Source organism: Anser anser (assembly GCF_964211835.1).
Source record: "Anser anser genome assembly, chromosome: Z".
NCBI classification, from domain to species: Eukaryota; Metazoa; Chordata; class Aves; order Anseriformes; family Anatidae; genus Anser; species Anser anser.
This window is the reverse complement of record NC_139723.1, coordinates 75,368,281-75,391,978: the sequence shown is the minus strand read 5'-3', so window position 1 is coordinate 75,391,978 and position 23,698 is coordinate 75,368,281. Positions and strand designations below refer to the sequence as shown.

At 34.1% G+C, this 23,698-nt stretch overlaps 2 protein-coding genes across 4 annotated transcripts in view; both read left to right on the top strand.

Moving 5' to 3' along the window:
* The window catches only part of SPEF2 (sperm flagellar 2), a 69,486-nt gene extending 66,568 nt beyond the window's left edge, over positions 1–2,918 (top strand). For both annotated transcript variants that reach the window (XM_083818520.1, XM_083818519.1), the window contains exon 33: positions 92–2,918. In XM_083818520.1, coding sequence (XP_083674646.1) covers positions 92–467 — 376 coding nt within the window. In that variant the 3' untranslated portion in view covers positions 468–2,918. The remainder of the gene's footprint in view (positions 1–91) is intronic.
* LOC310890070 (sperm flagellar protein 2-like) lies at positions 602–23,698 on the top strand. Of its 2 annotated transcripts, XM_083818563.1 has the most exons (8): positions 602–731; positions 6,094–6,200; positions 10,007–10,189; positions 12,159–12,251; positions 12,948–13,112; positions 17,019–17,207; positions 17,334–17,456; positions 22,358–23,698. In XM_083818563.1, the coding sequence occupies exons 1-8, from the start codon at positions 725–727 to the stop codon at positions 22,439–22,441; spliced, it is 951 nt and encodes a 316-aa protein (XP_083674689.1). In that variant the 5' UTR covers positions 602–724; the 3' UTR covers positions 22,442–23,698. The 2 variants fall into 2 exon arrangements, with proteins under 2 accessions (XP_083674689.1, XP_083674690.1); XM_083818564.1 differs by lacking the exon at positions 10,007–10,189.

Below are 23,698 nucleotides of genomic sequence, written 5' to 3'. Positions count from 1 at the left end.
TGCATTTGCTTGTGTTTATTGATTTATTTTAAAAAATTATGGAAATATATTTAGGAATAGGTATAATTATACTTTTTACTATGTTTTTTAGATTTCAGAACATCCAGACCTTGACATGGGATTTGGTGAACTCAGATTATTCAAAGAAGTATCCCAACATCCTGACATTGGTAGATTTGATCCTAACTCTGCCAGCAAGTTCAGCTGAGACAGAGCGAGGCTTCAGTCAAATGAAATTCACCATGATGCATCTGCACTCTAAACTAGTGTCTGAAAGTGTGACAGATCTCATGATAATTCAGATGAACTCTCCAGATATCCAGAAGTTTGACCCCAAGAAAGCTATACGTTTGTGGAATAGTAGTTGGCAGAGAAATAGAAGACTACAGGAAGGTGATATGATGACAAATGAAAGATCAGATTGCTCCTCTGAGTTTGATGTGGAGAGTCACTGTGAAAGTGATTAGATGAAAATTCTTAGTTTTTACTTCGCAGTCACTCTTTTAACATACATGGACACTTTAGTAACATATCTTGCAAGATGAATGAATGTGAAATTTATATTTTTTCATAACATTACAATTTGAAAATGTGGCTCTTCTTTCTGTATTCACTGCTGAATCAACATCATATTTGACATTCATTACTTGATTCCTACAAAGCTGAAAAGAATGAACAAAAAATGTGGAGTACATTGTGGCTGTTGTGACACCTGGACAGAGGGATGACTGGTTACTATCTGATTGTTGCATTTAATCTGAGCCATTGACACATTTATATCCACTGGAGTTAACTGTCATCTTGTTCTTTAATGGTTCAAGAAGTTTTATTGATTCTGAAAACCCTGTTTTTGTTTTGATAAATGTATGGGAAATTGGTGTATTATTACTGTCTAATGATTGCTTGGCCTCTGTGGCCTATGAATTTTGTGTCATGCCTTCTCTCTGTATGTGTTGCTACTTTTTAATCTCTTGTGGATAATGTTTGTCAGACTTGTCCTTCAGAAGATTCCTGCAGAGGCAAAACAGATCCATATTCCATTGCTGTTTATTTATTGCATAAATCAGTCTTCCCATAATAGATAACATTATAGCCAGGATATGACCAATATACTTCACAGCTTAAACTGCTTCTTTTTCCTGTAAAAATGTTTCAGTGAAGGCTACGATAAGAATGTTATATGTTGATTTTTATCCTACGACTTGAGAATGAGAATTGTTCAGAGAAGTTTCAAATTTCATAATTTGCCACTACCCACATGTTTTAAATGCAACTTCCTGCTTGCTAAATTCCAGTCAAGGAAAAGAATACCAAAAGAATATATTTTGAGAAAGCTAAAGTGAAATCATCGAAGACTTTTCAAACAGTGATGAACTAGAAATAATTCGGGAGAAACAAATTTGAGGTCATTCACCTTTAAATCAACCCTTTTCTAAGTTGAGATTCAACATTCTACTTTCAATATTAGACATTTCTAGTAATTGCAGAAGGTATGTTATTTATATAGTCATTCTGAGTATTTTGCATAAATATTCATGCTACTTATAGGTCTAAATATTTGCCTACAACAGAAATAGAGTACATTTTGAATGCATAGCTCATTAAGGTATGATAATCCACACAAACAGAGCTAAGTTGTAGCGATCAGAGCAAGAAATCAGTACTGTGCATTATATGGTATATTATAAAAGATGCATCATTGAAGTATGTGCATTTGTGATTTCTCAGATAACAGAAATGTGTAGCTATATTTTACCTAATAAGCAAGAAGATAGATATTATAGAGGGTACTTTCTTAGATATATGGCATAACTAATTATAAAGATTTTCTCATAAGTCTCATAATACCATGGTTTTCCCCTTGAAGTTTCAAGTGGGGAAGTTCTAGCAATGATGAAGTTAAAAAATTTTTGGAAATGTGTACCCAGAATGTCCAAGAGCAGAAGACAAAAAAAAAAGAAAAAAAAAAAAGGCAAACAAAAACACCATAACAAATAAAACTATATTTTGAATCTATCTATCTAAATCTATTTATTTGAAGTCACTTCCATGGTGCCAGGGCAGCATCTCATTTTTTAGTGAAATCTTGGTATCATAAAAAGTACTTGGAAAGGAATATTAAAAATCCTGCAATGAAATAAGACCAAGTCACCCAGTCTGTAGTCAGTATTTGCTCATGTTTCTGTTTTGATAAGCTTTTAAAATAGTTCACTCTATATTTTTACTAATATCTGAAATATTTTTGCAGAAAAGAAATTTGATTTCCTCTCATACTTCTCAGTTTTAACTGGAGAGGACTTTATCACTAGCTTCTTTGTAATACTTGATTTTAACTGAAAAACTACTCCTGTTTACTTATAATGTTCCTTTTGTAGATGAAATTAACAGAAGTGCTTCAATATTTTTTCTCATGTTTTCTAACTTGGTAGTTATTCTCGCTGCTTTCTTCTGAGTGCTCTTCAGTTTCCACGCACCCTTCTAGATCTTCAAATTCCAAGATTGTATGCCAGCAGAAAACCTAAAAAACAAAAAGAATACAAAGTTTGTTTCCAGTGTCTTCACATGTACTTTCTGGCAATATTGTAATCAACTATGATCCCTAGAGCCTTTTCTACGGAACTGGTACTTTGGCAGTAAGATTCTGCCTGTGACATTTATGCAGTGCATTATTTCAGCACGGTGTAGCACTTAACATTTATTTGTATTGGATAGTGTTCTTTTTATCCCAGTCTATACCTCCAATTTGTAAAGTTCATTTTGAATTCTAATTCCATTCTTCAAAGTGCTTGAAATCTTTTCCACATTGGTTTTATCTGCAATGTAATAAACACAATAATTTTTGCAGACTCTTTCCTCAAAGCACTTTGATTTGTTTTCAGTGAAATTTACTTACTGGTCTTGACCATCTCTCCACTTTTTCAAAAACTCTTTGAATTCTGATTCTTTTTCCAAAATGATTGTTATCCCTTCTAGTTAAGACAGTATCTACACTTTTAATACATTTATTTTCTATTCAGTCATTTATGTCACTCGAGAAATACATTTTTTCTTTCTTTCTTTTTCTTTCTTTTTTTTTTTTTTTTAATTTGGACTTACTGAATGAAAGGATTTTGTAAAGAGCCCATGTGTTTTGAAACCATTCTTGTTAGATGGACAAAGAAGATCCTGGGAAGTGTTTTCTCATTCTATCCCAGAGGACACTATTTCTTCCTACCACTTGCAGAGCCCCATTTGGGAGCACCAGTCTTCTTTTCTCAGCACCATCTGTGTGGCTGCCCACTCAGCATCTCACCATGACTGTTGAGCAGTTCTGTGGCATTGGCAACCCCTGAAGAAAACTGATTAATCTGACATTTAAAAATAGTTCCATGCTCTATAATATAAAAACAAATACATTGATTCTAGACTAAGTATCAAAAAATACATTGAAGGCAGTTATTTGGTATCTCTTTATATGCATATGAGGGATTTCGTCTCTTCCTCTGAACCTCCCTTGTTCCACCTAGGTATGTGACGAGGGGGAATTAGGTTGTGCTACATTTGAAGTTTTTGAACTATTATACCATTTTAAAAATATTTCAGAATTGTCCCACATCAGAGATTTCATGAGGAGGTAGTTTAAGAAATTATCCTACAGCACATCATCAATTATATAATTAGCAGATAGAGAGTAGCTTAACTCTGAATAAAAGAGAGAAGAGCTTCCTTAGCTCTACCACAGAGAAAGAAAAATGGGTAGATGCTGCAGACCACCTGAGAGTGCTTAAACTTAATCCCACTACAATTTATTGGTTTGTCTTAGCTTACATCAGCTAAGGTCAAATTTACCTATAAACTATTTTCTAGTATGTTCTACGATCCAATCAGATTTCTATAAATAGTCATTAATGGTTTAGTCTCCAATCCTTTAATCCCATTTCAGGAATTATCTCTTGATTCAAGTACTTTAATTTCCTTGCCCCTCAAATAGTTTTTTGGTATGTTTCTGAAGTCAAATAGTCTCACAGAAAGTGACATGAGGATATTTATATCTTTTTGGAATTGTATGCAGAGCCAGAAGCACATAGGAAATCCAGGAGCTGCATTTTTAATTGTTACATAGGGAAATCATAGTAGGAATTCAACAGTTTAAGCCATAAGATACAGTGAGAAGAAGAAGTTTGCAAATTTCCAGAGTAGAAGGGATCAGATGTGAAAATGGAAACAATTAGTAAAATATGAAATAAAAATGATGATAGCTGGACTTCACATAGTAAAGCAATGGATATCTTGGGACTGCAAGTAAGATGTAAAAACTTTTCCTGTTATTTTCATATAAACTTTTTGCTGCCTCCTTTGTGGACCATAGCCTTTTCTCCCCATGAACCAATAAATAGTTTCCTAGAATAGAGGTAACTACTACTTAATCTTCTATGGAGTCTCCCAGTAATGATATTTTTGTGATGTAGGCTTTATTGTGCCATATGGAAATTATCTGATTCTTGTGGTTTGAAGTACTCATACAAGTTTCTGATCACCTTAAAGTGATTAAATCAACAATTCACTGTCTTTCAGTAAACAGCCTAGCTCACAGGACTTTAAAAATGTGTTCTTTCTCAAAACACGTAAGTCAAAAACGTTCAGGAGGTGATGTTATCACTGTTAGCATGCTTATCTGTTTGACAATATTTTTTTTAGCTTTTGCTTTCATGCTGAAATTTATGGTAGAACATATGGCTTCAAGTCCAGATATTTCTTCCTTCTTCTTGTCCCAACAGACTTTAAGCTTCCCAAATCTATTTTTCGTTTTCTCTCCAAGCTTATATATGTATGGGGTTTTTCCTGCTGTATTAAGAAGTGCTGAGGGCTTAACTCCTGATTCAGGATTGGAGGCAAACAGCAGAGAGTGCAGACCTACTAAATCAAATTGGCAACTGGACTTTGAATGCTCACACTATGAAATTAATATTCGAACACATTCTTTTTATTTCTACCACTTAAATCTTTTTCATAAACTTAAGAATTTTCACTTCCCTGTTTCACTTCAGAGATCATAGAATGATTTGGATTGGAAGGGACCTCAAAGACAAAAGCTTTTAGCTGTAGAACATACATAACGGCTCCTTTCAAAAGGGACAAAAGTTTGGCTGCAGTAAGGAAAAAACAATGAGACTTTTTTTCCTTCTTGTTTTTCATTGTTTGTGTTTGCTTTATAATCTGAAAACTTACTGTCTTGACCTTGCAGAAGTGATCATAGCCTGACCAAATCAGTCTTGTCTCTTAAAATTTCATTTGAAACTTTCTTTACATTTTTTTTATCTTTACTGCAGAGATTTTACAGTGAATCCTCACTGAGCAAAGAAAGTCTGTTTCCGAATGGACAGACTCATATTTATCTATTGTATTTCAGTATACTTCATTCTGTGTTTTAATAATGTACATGAAATTCAAAGTTACTGTTTGCTTATAAGCAAATCTATCCCTATTTTACAAAATTAAGTTTTGTTATCTATACATCCATGTCATATATGCATGCACTAATTTATCTTTTGATTGCTTTAAATTAAAATTGACAGAGCTATTTATCTCTAACTCCCAAAAGCTGATCCTACAAAACTTTTAAAGCAATTAAATTTCATTTCAAATTTTAACAGAGAATATTCTGTGTTTACCATCCTATTCTCTAGCGCACGTTTACCAAGGGTAGAGATGGATTTATGATTAACTAAAATAGAGCACAGTGAAAGAAAAGGTTGGTAGGTATTCAATATACAAAATATGTATGTGATTGTGATTGGTATTTTTAAAATGCTTATTAACTGTCAGTGTAAACTGGGAGGATAGATTAGTGATCACAGTGGAGATCAAGACAAATATCAAAATAGTTGTAGTTTATTGGAATATTTGACATTTTGCTATTAAACAGACCCCACATTATTTATTTTAAATGAGAATGTATTATGCTTGGCTTCAAAGATAAAGCCAATATGAATACTACAGAATAGCAAAGCAAATATTTTCCCATATGGCCATTAATATAAAAAAATGGATTCCCTTTAACAAAAGAAGTCTATTTAAATATATTTTTTATTGATTTTTATTTTATTTCATTAGGTTTTATATATAAGAAAGTATTTATTGACATTTTTATTGACCTGATTAATTTGAACCTTGGAACAAATTACCTTCCTGATGCATGGATGAACTTAACACTTCCAGATGTAAGTTAACAACTATTTTTTTTCCCTGAGATATTGCTTTGTGTAGAAGATGAAGCATTGTCCTTCCTATGACAAAGTCAAGAGAATAACTATTACAGGGCATTATCAGTTTTTCCTTAAAATTGTTCCCTTTCAGTAGAGAAGAAGCCAAAGAAACCACCGTGCTAGGAATTAAATGCTTATGTTAGCACTATATTTATTTACAAATTTCAAATTACATCAGTTCCTTAGAAAACGTGGAAAATTCACTTCCAGATGTTAAATTAAGACTGCTTTTGTTCTTTGTTATGAGATAGGAGAATAAAATCTGGAGCTGTATGACTTTAATCTTATTTACCCATGATTTTCAGATTTAGAAACATGAAAAAATTTAGTCTTTCCAAATCTTTCATCACAAAATCCATTGATTAGTTTGAGATGCTGTTGGTAAAATGTATGGGACAAAAATACCTAGTGTATGCTATTTTTAGTATATTTTGATAATCATTTCTGGGAGTTATTCACATTAAGATATTAATTACTCTTAATTAATTACTAATTAAGTAATTAATTACTTAAGTACTTAAGTAATTAATTACTTAAGTACTTAAGTAATTAATTACTAATTAATTACTTAATTACTATTAATTACTCTTAATTCACATTAAGAGTAATTCACATTAAGATTTTATTTGGACCACACATGATGGAAGCAGCTTTATTCAAATATTCTTCACACAGATGAATTGCATGAGTAAACCATTTTAAAGTTGCTGAGTGATGGATTTCCACTGAGTTTAGTGAAAACTAGTCACAGCTGTCATCAGTATGTAAAAAATCTAATCTTAGCACAGGAAATTAATTATATGGGGAAAAGTATGAGTCAAATATTCAGTTTGGTAATGGAGCACATGTGCATGTATCCCATGTTCTTTATTCTTTAAGAGCTCTTAGTGCTTATAAGTACTATTTTTATTTTAAGAAGAGGATTTCCTTTAAAAGAGTTTCCTTAATAGCATGACTTTAAAATGAGACTTTTAAATTTATTGTGAAAGCAAGAATTGCCATGCTAAAGGAAATGAATGAAGCATGACCTAAAGTGTAAGTTTATTCTGCAGAAGCTATTCTGAACTGAAGTCACCATTTCATCTTTACAGTTTGTGACTTAATGTAATTTCAAATAAGTTTTGAAATTAAAGTAAGCAGTGCTATACTTGCCAGTTTTAGGACAGATGGCATCTACAACATTATTGAATTGATTCACTCTGTGTTGCCTAAGGCCCTAAGCCCTCTAAATACATTTCTTCCGTCTGTAAATCCAGTCTGAAACCAACCAGACACTTGACAAGGAAATCAGTATTTGGAGAAGAACATAGTATAGAGGAACATAGTAAGTTCTCACCACACCAATAGTGCAGAAATGAACTGTGCCAGATTCGTTACGTCCTTCACAATGCTCTATCAGGAGATCTTACATATATTTCCCTGTTTGTGATCAGGACCTCACCCTGCTATCCACATACTGCATCTTCAGCTGTAAAAGAATACATGGCAAGCTGCAAAGCAGCTTTTCTATTAATTGTTTTTGATAACTGAAAACACTTCTGGAACAAAGAAAACCCATGTGGTGAATACCTGAAAGAGTAAGCAAAATAGGGCCAAGGTACAGGCCCAAGCACTTACTAAATTTTGTACTCATGCTACTAAATTGTCAGTTCAGTTCCCCACTAGCACACACTAAGGACTATTATCTCATAGGCAGCTTAAGTATAACCCCCTATTTAGGAAGCGGGAGTATTTATTTAGATGTTTACCAACTGCACATGCCAGTTAGCCTCAGTGACAAACAATGGTCTCTGGCCTGTTTTATTTAGTGATAATATGATGGTGTACCTCCAACTCCCCACAGCCTTCCCAGCTTTATTTTCCATAACCCTGCTTAAGAAGATAACCACCAGCAGCAGTCATGATGGGTGCCATCTGGTCACAGTGGATTCATGAGGGACAGTTAACAATACAACAGCCAAGAGGCTAGCTGAGCAATGTGCTCACCTGACCATCAGTGCTGGTCAATGTCTGTCTCAAGCCAAATTTGGAAGAAACTAACATCTATAGTTACACAACATCTATAGTATACAGATATGACTGTTAGTCAATCATCCTGTATCAGGAATAGTGTAAATAGCTTGTATCAGGAATAGTATAGCCAGCAAGACCGGGGAGGTGATCATCCCCCTGTACTCAGCTCTGGTGAGGCTGCACGTCAAGTACTGTGTTCAGTTTTGGACCCCTCACTACAGGAAAGACATCAAGGGTCTGGAGCATGTCCAGAGAAGGGTTACAAAGCTGGTGAAGGGTCTGAACCAAAGTCCTACGAGGAGAGTCTGAGGGAACCGGGGTTGTTCAGTCTGGAGAAGAGAAGGCTCAGGGAAGACCTTATTGCTCTCTACAACTGCCTGAAAGGAAGGTGTAAGGAGCAGGGGGTCGGCCTCTTCTCACAGATAACTAGAGATAGGACTAGAGGGAATGGCATCAAGTTGTGCCAGGAGAGGTTTAGACTGGAAATTAGGAGATGTTTCTTCTCAGAAACAGTAGTCAGGCATTGGAACGGGTTGCCCAGGGAAGTGGTGGAGTCATCATCCCTGGCGGTGTTCAAGGAAAGGTTGGACATAATGCTTAGGGACATGGTTTAGTGGGTGTCTATTGGTGGTAGGGTGATGGTTAGACCAGATGATCATGAAGGTCTTTTCCAACATTAATGATTCTATGATTCTATCTCACCCTATAAAGAGTGAGCCAAGAGCCCTTTGATCTCTCCTGCATGGCAGTGGGCTGCAGGCCAGGATGTCCCCTTGAGTAGGGATGCCTCACAAGGTCTGCCTCTCAAGGCTGAGAGATTCCTTACTGTTGAGAGATTCCTTATCTGCAGCAGATAGTAAGTGGCTGATAGCTTGCTAAACTTTGTAAGCTTTGCTAAGATTACATCTTAGATTGGTTGTGCACATATAATTCTTTGGACATAAATCATTGACCAACTGTGGGACTAAGTTTGGATCCAGCCACACCTAGGCACCTCTCTGAGCAGGAGTTTAGAAAGCAAGGGGGTCCACTCTGAACCTCGTGACTGTCAGGGTCTCTTGACCATTTGTTTGACCCTGCCCTCTATACAGTAAATATCCAAGTGTACCTCACTGTCTCAAATCTTATTTTTGTCTTATTTATGATTAAGCTTTGTTAGATCACTACATTATATCAATAAAATACATTGCTTCTTCTCTGTTACGAGTGAAGTACATATAATTTCCATCCATGACAGATACAGAGTTAGCCATACATTCTGAAAGAAATCAGAGTCTTGAAACTAATTTGTAAGGCTCTTGCTCTCCCTCAAAACTCAGATGCTCACTGTACAGGGGAAAGAGGTAGGAGAGTGGCAGTGCTCCAAGAGTTTGGGGTGAACCACAGATGCTTCTCATGAGGACATGAGGCATAAGCACTTGAGGGCAGTGAGAAAATATCAGTGTTTTTACTGTATAAAGCCTCTTATTTACTAAGTGGAACTATGCTTGTGCTTCCATTGGAGTTACTGTAAAGTCACTATAAGCTGTAAATTTCATAAATGTGTCAGTGTAACTACACTGTGCAGACAAGGAGGAAGTAGAAAGAACTCTGAATCCTTTATACATCTTTGATGTATCTTTGACATATACAAATCTCAATGGATAATCTTGTCCATCCTAAATAGGAAAAAGAACTAAGTATGCATAATATATAGAAAGTATATGTTTATGCATACATATTTGACAATATTTATTTTCTTTTTATAGTTGCAAAATCTGACATCTGCATTCACAGTGAACTCAGAACTGATTGACTGGCGCAGATTCCTTTTAGCAGCAGCACAGCCTTGGCCAGTGCCATCTCTGACACAACTTCTCAAAACTCTCCATATCTTCAAGTCTATTGATGTAGGTGGATCAGGCTTAGTTACACAGGAACGCTATATGCAGGTTATAATTCTTTTCTCTTTGAGTAATATTCATTTGTTAATCTCTTTGAATTGAATGATGTATTGTCAGGTTTATTCAAACTTAGAAAAATCAGCCTGAATTTTAAATGCTTTGCTATTTGAGGGTGCTTTCTAGTGAAAATTGTCTTCAGAAAATTGAGGGCCAAATATTTATCTTATCCATATATATTAATTACAAAAATCAGCCTAATTAATCTTACATTTTAATTCTGTTTCCTATTTAAGCCATAAAATAATTTAAAAAGAAAATCCTTCCTGTCCTAAAGAAACTATTCTGTGAGCATTTGAACTACAATTAGCTGACACTACTATTGATTGACACTGTATAAGTCCCATAACACAAAAAAATTGCCCCAAACAAAAACAAATATTTTAATTTGGTCTCACCAGCTCCAATTTAATTAAATATTTTGAGAATTTTTCCAATAAGGATTTTTTTTGCAAATGAAGATTGTTTTTCAGACCTTGAATATATAGGAAATTAAACAATTATTTGATCCATTCTTTTGTTTAAAAAAAAGTTCTATTTAAAACTTTGCAAGGTTTAGAACTGTTTTTAAAGAAGCAAGTTTTGTAAAAAAGTATTAAGAATACTTTTTTTTTTTTTCCTTTTAACATATTTGACCTACTTCTATAAATTTTCAGTTTTACTTTGGATTTTTAATCTTAGGATGACTGCTGGTTCAGTCTTTTAATGTGCACTAGCCAATATATATGTGTATATATGTGTGTGTGTGTATGTGTATGAATGTACACACAAATATTTCATAGCTCTGTCAGTTTGGATTTGGTGATACTAAAATAATTTCCGAAATGTTTTAAACAAATTTCATAGAACCTTTAATGTAGTTTGTTTTAAAAATGTCTAACATTAGATTTATTCCAAAATTAAATAAAGGCTGTGTTATTCCAGAAACCTGCCTGTTTCAGAACTTCTCTGATTAATTGAAAACTTGCTGCAGAACCACATCCCACCAAAGACTGGTAAAAAAAAAAAAAAAAAGAAGTAAAATTCTGCAAAGCAAGAAAACCCACAAAATTTGCAGGTCTACATGCTGCATCCATTTGTCTATTATGGTAATTTTTACTGAAATTTGAGAGTATACAAATAAACAGATTTAAGACATTCAAGGCTGCGAATTAACATTTTAAACATAGGATCCTAATTATAAAGTAATACTAACTGATCAAAACATTTACGCACTTCAGGATCAGAAATGGCTCCCATTCAGTCAGCTCAAGGTAAACATGCAAGTGTGTACATTCATTTGTTTATTGACCTACCCCTGTTAGTTCTTCCAAACTTCCCTGAGACTACTGACTCTAAAACTACAGTCTTGTGCAGTTGGTTAAGGACTGAAAAGGACTAGAAGGTTTATAAACACACAGGTAACTCTCAGTTGAAGATCCTTTTTTTCAGAAGAGGCCTATATAAATGTGGGCAGGTTTAGCATGCTGGAGTAGATGTAGCTCTTTAATCATTACAGGACACTTATTTGTTGCTGGAAGTAGGCATGTGTGGGAACAGCTATGATTCTTTCCCTGGTTGCACTGAAGGGTTTGGACAATTGTTTCCAAAAGAGTAGTTAAGACAAAAGCAACAGGGTAGCAGAGGATACCCTAACAGGAACACACACAGAAATTCTGCATCATATTCTGCTTCTTGAGCAGTTTAAGTTTAGAACTACATAGTTAATTTTCACCTTTTTCAAGAGCATAGTGTGACTTCGCTGTTCAATTTTCAATAATTCCTAAAGTATCTGTTACAAAGTCCAAACAGTTAATTAAACTGATGTCATTGTATATTAATAACAAATATATTAATAACAAATTCAGCTTGATTAAATCCCTGAATCAAGCTCCCAGTAACTAGTCTGTTCAACAGTTACAGAGCATAAAGACCACTTTTTTTAAGGTGTGAAAATAAACGACTTTTTTTTCTTTCTCAGGTTGGCTTATGGTTTACTGGAAATGAAGATCTAAACAGTACAAAAGGTTGCACAGAACCTTTGCCTTTTGATAGGCTAGGACATCTCATAAAGGTAACTTTGAAAACATAGATATTTTGAAGAGACCACTTACTATTCTAACACAAGAGTTCTCATTCTGAAGTTTCTTAGGTCTCTTCTTCCATAATTGCTGCAATGTTTCAGTGGATTTTAAGGTCAGGTGGTACTTCAGAATATGGCTTCCATGTATAAAAACCTCAAAGTTAGAAATAATGTGGAAATCAGGGACAGGAATCTATGAATTGTCCTTTAGTATTCTAAATCATAGTCTTCTCAGAAAAACTTAATTATTTCTGTTCTCTGTTGAATCATGTTCAACTATGTTGAACCACATAAATTTTGCTATACAGTGAACAACTTTGTAAAGAATGAGAGGCAAATGATCCCTGCATCTAAGCTCATGGACATCACTGTGGAAGAGGGAGATGCAGGTGTAATCTGAATACAGGAAAAAGGTTTAGGCCTACCTATAATTATATCACATTTGGTGAATTTCTTCTTTTCTGCTAAAATCCTCACTCTGAAAAAATAAAATAGTACAGTTTCTGTTTCCTTGAATGACTCAGACACAACTATTTATCTCAATTTACACAACCTCAACACATTTTTAAGGATAGTATCACTTTTCAGCTGTCATTACTTTGTCATCCTCTTCTGTATAGCTTTTGATTTGTATTTTATCAACATTCATTAGTAGAAATTAATGTAAATATTTTTGTCCTTTTGTAGTTTTTCTTCAGCTTATTTGCTGACACCAGACAAGATCCTGCTCTATTCAACTATACTGAGATGCTACTTTATTTTGCTGCTCATTCTGATCCTGTTGAAGGTGTCTACCGAGCACTTAGCATTGCTGCTGGAACATATATTCATAGAAAAGAAGAATCTTCTCTTGTATGTGGGGTAAAATATTTAAGTAAAATATTAGAGAATAGTAGTGATGCTTGCTAAATTATAGGTTAGCTCGATTTCTGGACATATCCATATACTGAGTAGATCCAGCCCTCACAAACAGTCCCACTGACTTCATGGGAACTCTGCAAACAGTCCCAGTAATTTTGGTACTAATACTCAGAAGTATTCTTCCAAAAGTCTAAAATGTTGCTTGTTAAATAATAACAAAATTTTAAGATATTTCCTGGTAACTACTCCCAGTACAGTTGGGGGGGTAAAAACTGAGGACATTCTCTGACCTAGTCTTAGTCCGGCTACCAGTCCACATGAGTAGGACTATGATGTAGTTTGTGATATTGTCATCTCATGATATAAAACCTGCTTTGTTGCTGCTCTTTACTTTCTTTCACACTATGTTTCTTTGAGATATTTAAAAGTATATACACCTTTGTTATTGTTTTATAGTTTGCCTGTAAATCAGAAGGCTTAATACTAACTATTTAATGTGAAATAATTAAAAAAAATTTTTTTAGAGTATGAGTTTTTTTAATACATGATGAATGTATGGTCACATCACATAAAGCTCAGCTTTTGAATGATGTTAGTGTTTCTGAAGTATGTTATTAATTTCCCATTTTTTTTAAAGACTCCTAACTGCCATTAGTAAATGCACTAAATACATTAATTGCATGTTGCTGAAGTATAAGTCACTTTTTGAAAAATACGACATATATCAGTATACACGTTGGAAAGAGCTTGCTCTTCTAGATAATAAAATGTTTCATATGCTGTCACAACTACAGTGACTCTGGCATTTTTCTAGTACTTAAAATACTGCTATACTCTCCAGAAACAGTAGAGAAAGGACATTATTTTACCACACAGTGTTATTTCATACATATTCATAATTACTTTTCATCACTTATGACATATATTATTGTACTCCCCTCTGTCTGCTTTTGCTTTGCACAACACAGTTTTGGAAAGGGAACATGTGAAGTGAGTGAAGAATTATTTCCAATTGACTGGAGAGGGAAGTAACAGAAGTTTTTAAAGTGTCAGTGTGAGAGTCTGAATATACCAATTACCTTTTCACCTTTCATTAAAAAAAAAAAAAAAAAAGAAAAAAAAGGAGAGCACAGAAAGGAGAAGACTGTGCTCCCACTTAGATACAGCAGATCTGAACTTAGTACCCCATATTCCAGAGGAAAGTTCTAGCTCTCTGGTCATTGGATATAAAACAACGCAACCTGTTCTCCTCAGCGCTTTTTGTTTGGTTTTGTTCTTTTGATTGGGACTTCTGTAACTGCATGTGCATTATCACCTAAATGTGAAAGGCTTCGTGAAGGCTATGAGTCACAGGTGGAGGAAAACATTTCCCTCCAATCTAGAATTAAAAATTTATCTCTGAGGGGCAAGATTTATACGTGCTATGATGCATATCTCTCAATGTATTATACGGACAGTGTATTTGCCTAATTCATCTTGGAGAGTCCCTTAGAAATCTAGAAACATCTAAGAATTAGATTCTAAATGAACTGCTTGCATATGTAGATTCTATGTGGCTTTATAGTTGTCTCTTCTAAGTAGGTATCACAGGGCTGATAGAACATAATTTTAATCTTTTTTCTTTTCTTTTCTTATACCTTGTCTTCTGTATGCATACCCTTACCAGTCCCATTGAATACCGAGAGAGAGGGAGAATTAATAAAATCCTGCTTCTCTGAAGTGAATGTGAGTTTAACCATAGGCTTCAGTAGGGCCAGCATTTCATGCAGGATATTCAACAACCACAAGGGGGCAAAATGTAAATTATGAGTTGGTATTGTGTCATCTTTAATTGAGCCATCAGATAGAAAGGCTTAGGTCCCTGAAGACATCCAAAGTAGTATTCGGCTCCAAATTATGAACCTAAACTGTTGTCTACCTGTGGTTGCTTACATGTGATCTAAATCTCCAAATTCTCATTATAGATACTGGAAATCCAATAAATATTATCAGTGGAATATTCATCAGTAGAATATAAAGAGCTATCCAGCTTATTCTGAGCTTATAAACAGACACTTATACAAAGACACCTAATTTCATTCATCTCTTCTCTGTTTCTTGTTTTTCATTTTTTGCTGGTATTGTAATGACTCTTGACTGGAAGCTTCCTAAAGAAATAGTTCTGAAAATTTAATTATATTAATGAGAGAAGATCAGGCAAACACGTTCTAGAGATTTTTGTTGCTTGTACTATCTTCAAATGCTTAGCTTTTAGGTCTCAATTATTTCGTTGTTTGTCGTGTAGATCTTTTAGCTAAACGTAAATGGTACAGTAAACGTTTATTTACATAAACGTAAATGATACAGCGTGCTGTATCTAAGAGCTGATATTTTTATATTCTCCACTGCGGAGTGTTTAAAAAAAAAAAAAAATCAGTGGATCAGTGACCTGCTCCTCCTGTACTGAAAAAGGAATGTATTAATGCACAAGGCATGTACCACAAACATGTCTGAATCTCAGCAGTGTGTCCTTCCTAATAAAGAGGAAAATGGTATGTTGAATTAAATGAACTTTCCTATTGTTGTTAATGGTTATCCTACAGAGTAGGCTAATCTAGACAAAGTGTTGTTCAGCTTCATGAGGTCCTTTCTCATCTTTGTGATGACAAATCTCTGGAGTGGTTTTTGTTGTTGTTGTTCTTTGTTTTTCTCTTTGGTCATCTGTAGTGTCATCACAAAGATATCTTGTCGCTTGTTTATAACAAACAATATACCAAACACCTGATTTTTCTGCATAAAGCCTTTCTCACTTTTTTTCTGTGGAGAGCTGGTGAGCCTATTTAACTCTTAAACAAAATGAATTTCATACGGTGACTCTTTGTATTGGACTAGAAAATTCATGCTGCTTTTTTCATGTGAACATCCAGAATTTGTGGGAAGCAAATTTCTCCAAACTATGATCTACTGTATTTGATTTGATTTATTACTTTCTGGTGCAAATCACTCAGGGAGAGATTTTCCCCTTGTATTTGACACTGGTGAGACTGCACTGTGAATACTGTGTTCAGTTTTGGGCCCTCACTACAAGAAGGATATTGAGTTGCTCGAGCATGTGCAAAGAAAAGCAATGAAGCTGGTGAAGGGACTAGTAAACAAGACTTATGAGGACCAGCTGAAGGAATTGGGGTTGTTTATTCTGAAGAAGAGAAGGCTGAGGGAGACTTCAATGCTCTCCGCAACTTTCTGAAAGGAGTTTGCAGTGAGGAGGGTGTTATTCTCTCAGGTGACGAGGACACAAGGAAACAGCTTCAAGTTGCACTAGGGAGGTTTACTTTGGACATTGGGAAAAATTTCATTGTGGAAAGAATTGTTAAGCATTAGAAGTGGGCTGCTCAGGGAAGTCCAACCTCCACCATCCATTGAGGCATTTAAGAGATATGTGGATGTTGCACTGAAGGACATTGTTTAGTGATGGGACTTGGTAGGTCAGGATTATGGTTGGACTTGATGATCTTGAAGTTCTTTTCCAACCTAGATGATTCTATGATTCTATGAATTACTAAGCTTACTCATGTAAATAAAAAGTTCTTGGTAGTGTATTGTAAATTGTAACTATTAAGTATTATTATGCTTTGTTGTTCTGAAAAATATTAATTTCTCAGAGGAACATTGGCCAGGTTCCTGGAAAAAGATGATTATTCAGTTTTTACTGTTGTCAACATCATAGATATTTCTGGACTGTCAGGACCCATTCCTTCATCTCATAGTTTGGTGGATAATTTTGTATAGGTTGATGACTTTTTTTTTTTTTTTGTAAGAACTGAAGTTTAAAAGTATAATCCATTGATCCTTAACAAATACTTACATGAAACAGATGACCTATTGACTAAGTTTTACACCCATGCTTTATTTTCTTAGGCTTTTCCTTACATCGGTGTAGTGACAAATGAGGGACCTTTAATAGAAGATGAAAGTGAAGTCTTGAATTACACAGGTGAAGGAAAAATTTCACTGGCAACTCTACTCAAAGTGTTTCATGATGGAGCGTGTACAGATGAAGATAATCATAGATTTAGTAGCTCAGAGAAGGAAGGCAGATATGATAAGGTAGTCTGGTGATTCAAAGGAGGTTTTGTACCTTACATTATGTTACACAAATACCTGCTGTAGTCTTTCCCCTGTTTTTTTAAACACTTACTCAACAACTTGAACAGTTATTATTTTTTCTTAAAGCATTTCATAAAAATATACAAAGAATTAGATGCTGAAGATCTGACACCTATTCCAGTTGAATTCCTTTTGAAGCATCCTTTCATTCAAGACTTGATCAACAGGTATCAAGAGTACAAGCTTATTGTAAGTATTGCTTTCAGGGACCACAAACTTTGTAAGTATGCATATCGAAATTTGCATTATCCCAGAAATGTTTTTGATTTAGATACCGTCAATTTGAAGTGTAGATGAAATACACATCATAGAAGATTGTAGATTAGATCAGTTTTTTCATTGTCAATGAAAGCATCCATCAAAGAGTGCAGTGCTTTCTGACCAATTTTTTATACCTGTCTAGCTGGCCTATGGCTGCCTCCAAGTTTTCTACTGCCTTGTCACAGGTGGCAGTGCTTTTCCCTGTAAGGAGTGAAGTGCACAGTATTTATCATATCGCTCATACTCCTTATTAGTAAAAGACAAGATATAAGAATAAAAGAATCTATTTACTCTGTTGAAGTTTAGGGTGAAAATTTATTTGTTATAGTAGGAAAAGATACAAAAGGAGAACATAAAACAAAGACCACTCAATTAAATATTATAACTATCAATCATATCTATCCTGGCTACTTTAATCATAAAATCATATAATCACAGAATGGTTTGAGTTGGAAGGGACCTTAAAGATTATCTACTTCCAACTGCTGTGCCATGGGTAAGGTTACCATCCACTAGACCAGGTTGCTCAAAGCCCCATGCAATGTATGTCTCAGCAAATTTGGGAGGACAGACACCATGGAATGAAAAGTTATTCCTCCCTCGCCTTCCCTATGCCATCTTGCCTGATCCTTTTTATTTAATCATGTACTGCATTTCCTAATTTGAACATTTTTTTCCAATTTCACTGAGTTTCTTGTAGACCACAACATTTCTTAAACGAGCTCTTTGTTGTATATATGATCTATCTCAAGAAGTATTCTTTACACACACTCAACGTACTGCGAGTTCCCCATGAAGAGCAAGTGTGATGCAACTAAAAGTAACACTTAACTATGGTGTGAAAAGAGTAATGCCATATGTATATATTCTACTATTTACAAGGAAGGGTACTGTTTTTGAAAACCTTTTCTCACAAACTAATAGCTGAATATCAAGAGCAGAATGTTTATTCTTAATCAAAATTTCCAGTACCACTTTAAGAAGAAAGTATTTTATACAACTTGAAGAGTAGTTTGTAGTATACATTTAAAATGCATATTCTGTACTTAGAATGACAGGATGATATTCCATGACTGCACAGGTAAATATCGACTGCTGTTTTATGCATGAAATCAGCATTGCAGTCTTACTTTCAAATTCTGTTTAAGCAGGGAAGAGCTAAGACTACAAGTTCTTATTCAACTTTAAAACAAATTATATTCACCAGCAAACATGCATAGAGAACCAGTGGCCATTGTTTTATGTAGAACGAGTCAGAAATCTATGCCGTTCAGGAATGACCTTCCTCTGACAATTCATAGAAGTATATTTGGTGAACAGGTAAACTTTTTTCTTCCTAAAGAAACAATTCCAAAATAAGTAAACAATATTTTTAGCATCAATTATTTGTTCAGAAATTCTCCAGAGACTATAAAAATCTCTATAAAAATGAAATCCAACCACAGTGCTGTTATTTTGAGATCTTTTACAAGATAAATATAGCAAGGTAGGGTGTGGTTTTTAAGGTTAAAATGTTTCTACTGCTGCAGTCATAAACAGTGGAAAATGAAATGTTTGGCTGAAAACCATAAATGAAATATTTAGCTTACAATTTGTAAAATCTATGTTGGGGCACCGTATTCCTTTGGTCTCTTGACAGCCTATTCAGTTCTAACCAGTAGTATCTCTGATAAAGAATATTATCTGCTGGTGAGGTATATGGATGTCTTCTGAAGGGAGTTTGTTTTTTCAGTTCATACACCAGTAGTCTGGCAACAACCTGCATTATGTCAACCTTTCTGTTAGCCACAGTACAAATGCCAATAAGTGAATAAACTTGGAAATTCTATTACTTTATCATTTGGTCTTTTTCATCCTGATTTGAAGTCTTTCTCGTCCTGACTAGAACTTGCAAGTGGTTTTCCATAATCAACATTCTTTTTTCCACTTATCAGATGAAATTTATTTATTAGGTATAGCCAGACCAATCCTATATGTTTATGTAGACACTTCATTACATTCTGAATGATATCATTTTAAATACATTCAGTAGTAACAGAGAATATTTTTCCAGTTGGAAAAAAACAAGCAAATTTGCTTTTTCTACTCTATGGGTTGGTCTCAAAATAAAAATTAAGGTCATTTTCAGGGCTGTTATTATTTCATGTTACAAAACTTGTCCTACTTCTATCCTGATACTATCACAGATAAAATTACCCAGGACAATAATGCATTTTAGTAACTCTGTGCTTTGATTGTGATAAATTTAAATAGTCTGCATTGTATTTTACTTCTACAATTCTTAATACATTCATTAATCTATTATTTTGAGTGAACTGCATTCTTACATTTAATGAGGACAACAAGGTACCTTAATAATTACCATTCAGTTAAAACTATTATGCATTTGATAATGTTATGTTACACTTTTTGTCCTGCTTTCAAATCCTGAATAGTATGGTTGCCACTACTTAATTCCTTTAAAAAAAAAATAAATAATAATTTTGAAGGTTGGTATTTTGATTATATTGTATTTTGATATATCTATTTTTTGAATACTTTCAATATAGGTCCATGCATCAGGCTTGTTCCTTGTAAAGTAATTATCATATTATTATGGCTGTTATTGTTGTTGATTTAGTTAATCATTTCAGTATCATTACCCCGATATTCATTTAAATTGAAGTTCCACTGGGTTAGGATTTCTAATAATGTATAGTAAACATATCTATCAAAACATTTATTAGTAAGTTGAGCAAATATTACAAAAACTGCTTATACTCACAGAAGCCATTTAATACTGCAGAACTGAACAAGCATTCAGAACTCCACATGTCATTTAGCATAGTAAAAATGCATTCTCTCTCAGGAAGAGTTCATGAAGATTCTATTCAGTAAGGTTTAAGAGGCAGACCATATAGTTCATAGACAACATTTAATGCTTTGGAGGAAAGAGCATTGCTGAATCACTGTCTACTTGTAGGCAGTAGCTGTAATACTTATGAAACTTGAGAAGACTTTTTCATGTGGTGTTTTAAATGTCCCAGTGTGCAAGAGAAGGAAAATTAAACTCAGTGTTTAAATACCTGGTCTACATGAGAGACGTATGTTTCTCTTGATCATGTATATCCCATTAAAAAAATAACATAAAACAATAAAAACAGCACAAGAAGTGCAAATATACAAGAAAAATAGCATGTTCCTTACATTAAAAATGATAAAAATATTGTTAATATAACAGAAATATTATGTCTGCTTCTTTAAATACAGACATACTAAATCTGTGGGGGACTATTTCACCCATGTTTTGAGGTTATTTAGTTTTGCTTTCCTTTGTAAAACTGGTAGCTACATAAATTAAATCTGTCCTGCGGAAACCTTCTTTCATATGCTTAACACATTCTTAAGTGCTGTTCTATCACTCTCTTTTTCATCCAGTTATAATTTTTGATCATATCATTCTTAGTTTTAGACTGATATTTAACATATATTTCTGTGGCATTGCTAGAGCATAAAATTTCCACTTCCCACACGCAAGAACACAATGACAGTATTGGAAGAGACTGTATATCTCATTTGCTCCGTGATGATGAGCAGTAGCTTTCTCAAACTTATTTTTTACAAGAACACGTACTTAAATTTAAAACACTCATAATTCACATTCTATCGTGCCAGAAGCACTACAGTTTACTGAGATCCTCATCTGCTTTGTGTGGTAGTGATAAGTACTGATAATGAGCTTGCTGAAGGTTCCATTTGCTAACATTTACTTTTGTCGAACCGGAATTGAAACTTCATTTCTCACTCAATGTACTGAAGTAGGCCTCCTTAAACTGAAGTATTTCTTAGAGTCAGGGTAACTGTTAGCACTGCCTTCTAAAACTAAGGACTGGTAAAATTAATCTTTTAACCAAGTTCTGTATTCACTGAAATGCTGCTCATACATTGCAAGTAATGTGAGGCATTATTCCATACAAGCAGTTTATGCTTTTGAAAAAAAGGCTCTATCTTCAAAATAGGCACCAAATGCATACTGGAGCATGTATTTGAATCTAAACTCATTTCTTTCTTAAAAATTCTGAATATTCGCTTATTTTGTGTTATAAAAAATAAACAGTATTTTTATAACACAGTTTGTGTTATAAAAGATGCAGAACTGCAAAAAAAACCTGCAGCTCTATAATGTCTAAAAGGGGGCATGTGTTATTCCAACTATTGCAGTTACTTATTTTCTTTTATTTCCTTGATGTGTTGTTTAAGTTCAGTCTGAAATGTGAACACACAAGAAAAGAAACTACTGAAAATTTTGTCTCTGTGTGCTCTGAATGATATTTGCTGGTTTAAACAACAACTTTAAACAAGAATTTTAATGACTTAAATGATACAGTTAAGGAGACGCTTAAGGTTTCTGCTTACTTTGAGAACTGTGTTTTAATACACCATAGTTTCATAAAACCATGGAAAGCAATGAGATTGTGTGGATAACATGAAAACACCATCTCAGTGATAAGAATGGGACATCAGTAACTCTTCTAGAATTTGCTATGAATAACGTTCTTTCTGCAATTGCCACTATATTGTTATGTTTTCATCAGTGTGCTCAATATAGTGCTAAAGCTGAATGACAGTGCTGTTTTAAGTGCCCTTTTGGGAAACATCTTATGTAACCTAGAAAAAGTGCAATTTATAGTAATGTATCACCGTTGAAGTTAATTTTTCATCACACACTTGTAGTGACTAGTCAGAAAGCTCACACGATGGAAAGACGGACTTTATTATTACAAGTTTTAAGATGATCAAGCTGCTATGTGAAATGACCTCTTTTTAACTTTTCATTTTCTTTTTCATAGGATATTAAAATCTTTCTCCAGAGAGCTGAACAAGCACAGTCAATTGGTGAGAAAACCACAACATGTAAAGATATCGATGCATGAAAAATTGTGGTTCATGAAAACATATATTTTGTTATGCATGTAAGAAATGGGTGCTAGATCTCCACTCCTCCCTTCCACAGGAAAGATTTATTCATTTAACATTGAAAGAAACAAATTTTGTAGTAATTTTACGTTTATTTGTTACTTTAAAGAAATAATAATAATAATAATAATTTAAAAACACACACAAAACCTGGGAAAGAATATTATTAGTTCATTTTAAACATCCTGATGGAATTTCTGAATAAAAAAAAAGCTGGTTTCTGAACTTGAATAGAGCTGTTTGTGTTCATTAATAGGTGGTAGAAGAATAGAATACATCAAAGTTTTGTAAACAAGTTAAGATATCTGGTCAAATTTTGTTAATGTTTATAAGATATTGATTAATTTTGTTCTAAATTAATTATTTTTTTGAAAAATGATGCAGTTCATAGCTAATAAAATAAGTAAATGAAAACATGGTCAGTATAAGATCAGTGTAAACTACCAAAACAACATGATATACATGAAAAAGTAGTGCTTGTTAATAGCAGAGATGATGAATCTTTGTTATCCAACCCTTTTTTTCCTAACTTTCCATCACAGCCCAGCTTTGTTGCCACCCACTAAAACTCCACAGACTCTTTGTGTGGTGCAGCACCACATGTAGCCCAAGGGGCTGGGTGGCATAGGCTGCTGCCTCCTCCCCCCTGGCCCCATAACCTCTCCTCCTATCTTGTTGCAGAAGCAGCAAAGCAGGGGCTATACCATTTGTGGTTCCACTGCTAATTCTGCACATAAGTTTGCTAGTCACTGTAATTTATATTGGGGTTCCACATAATTGTTTTCAGTAATCGGTCATAATTCATTTTTGAATCAGCATAGTGTACTAAGGGACACTCCATACAACAGCCACAAATTGCAGGTCTTCATGTATGATAGGTGCTTGTCTAAAAATGTCTATGGCACTTGAAGACACCTATCAGCTGCTACATTCTTTGGCAGATTAAGCAGTCTTGATGATATTCTCCTTATTTACTACTGAAGTTGTTCTTTGTTTTTCTACATCCAATGTGACTCTTTTTGGCTCTCCTGGAGGTTGTTCTGGAGTAGCTTTCATAGAAATGTGCTTGTTAATAGGAAATTTGTGTTTCCTTGCAGTTTTATTCAACCTTTTCATTCTCTTGTGGCTAATGATGACTAGAAATAAAATATTGGGAACTGTGTATTTTCACAAAACTTTTTCATATAAATCTTAGAATACCTTTTGTTTCTAAT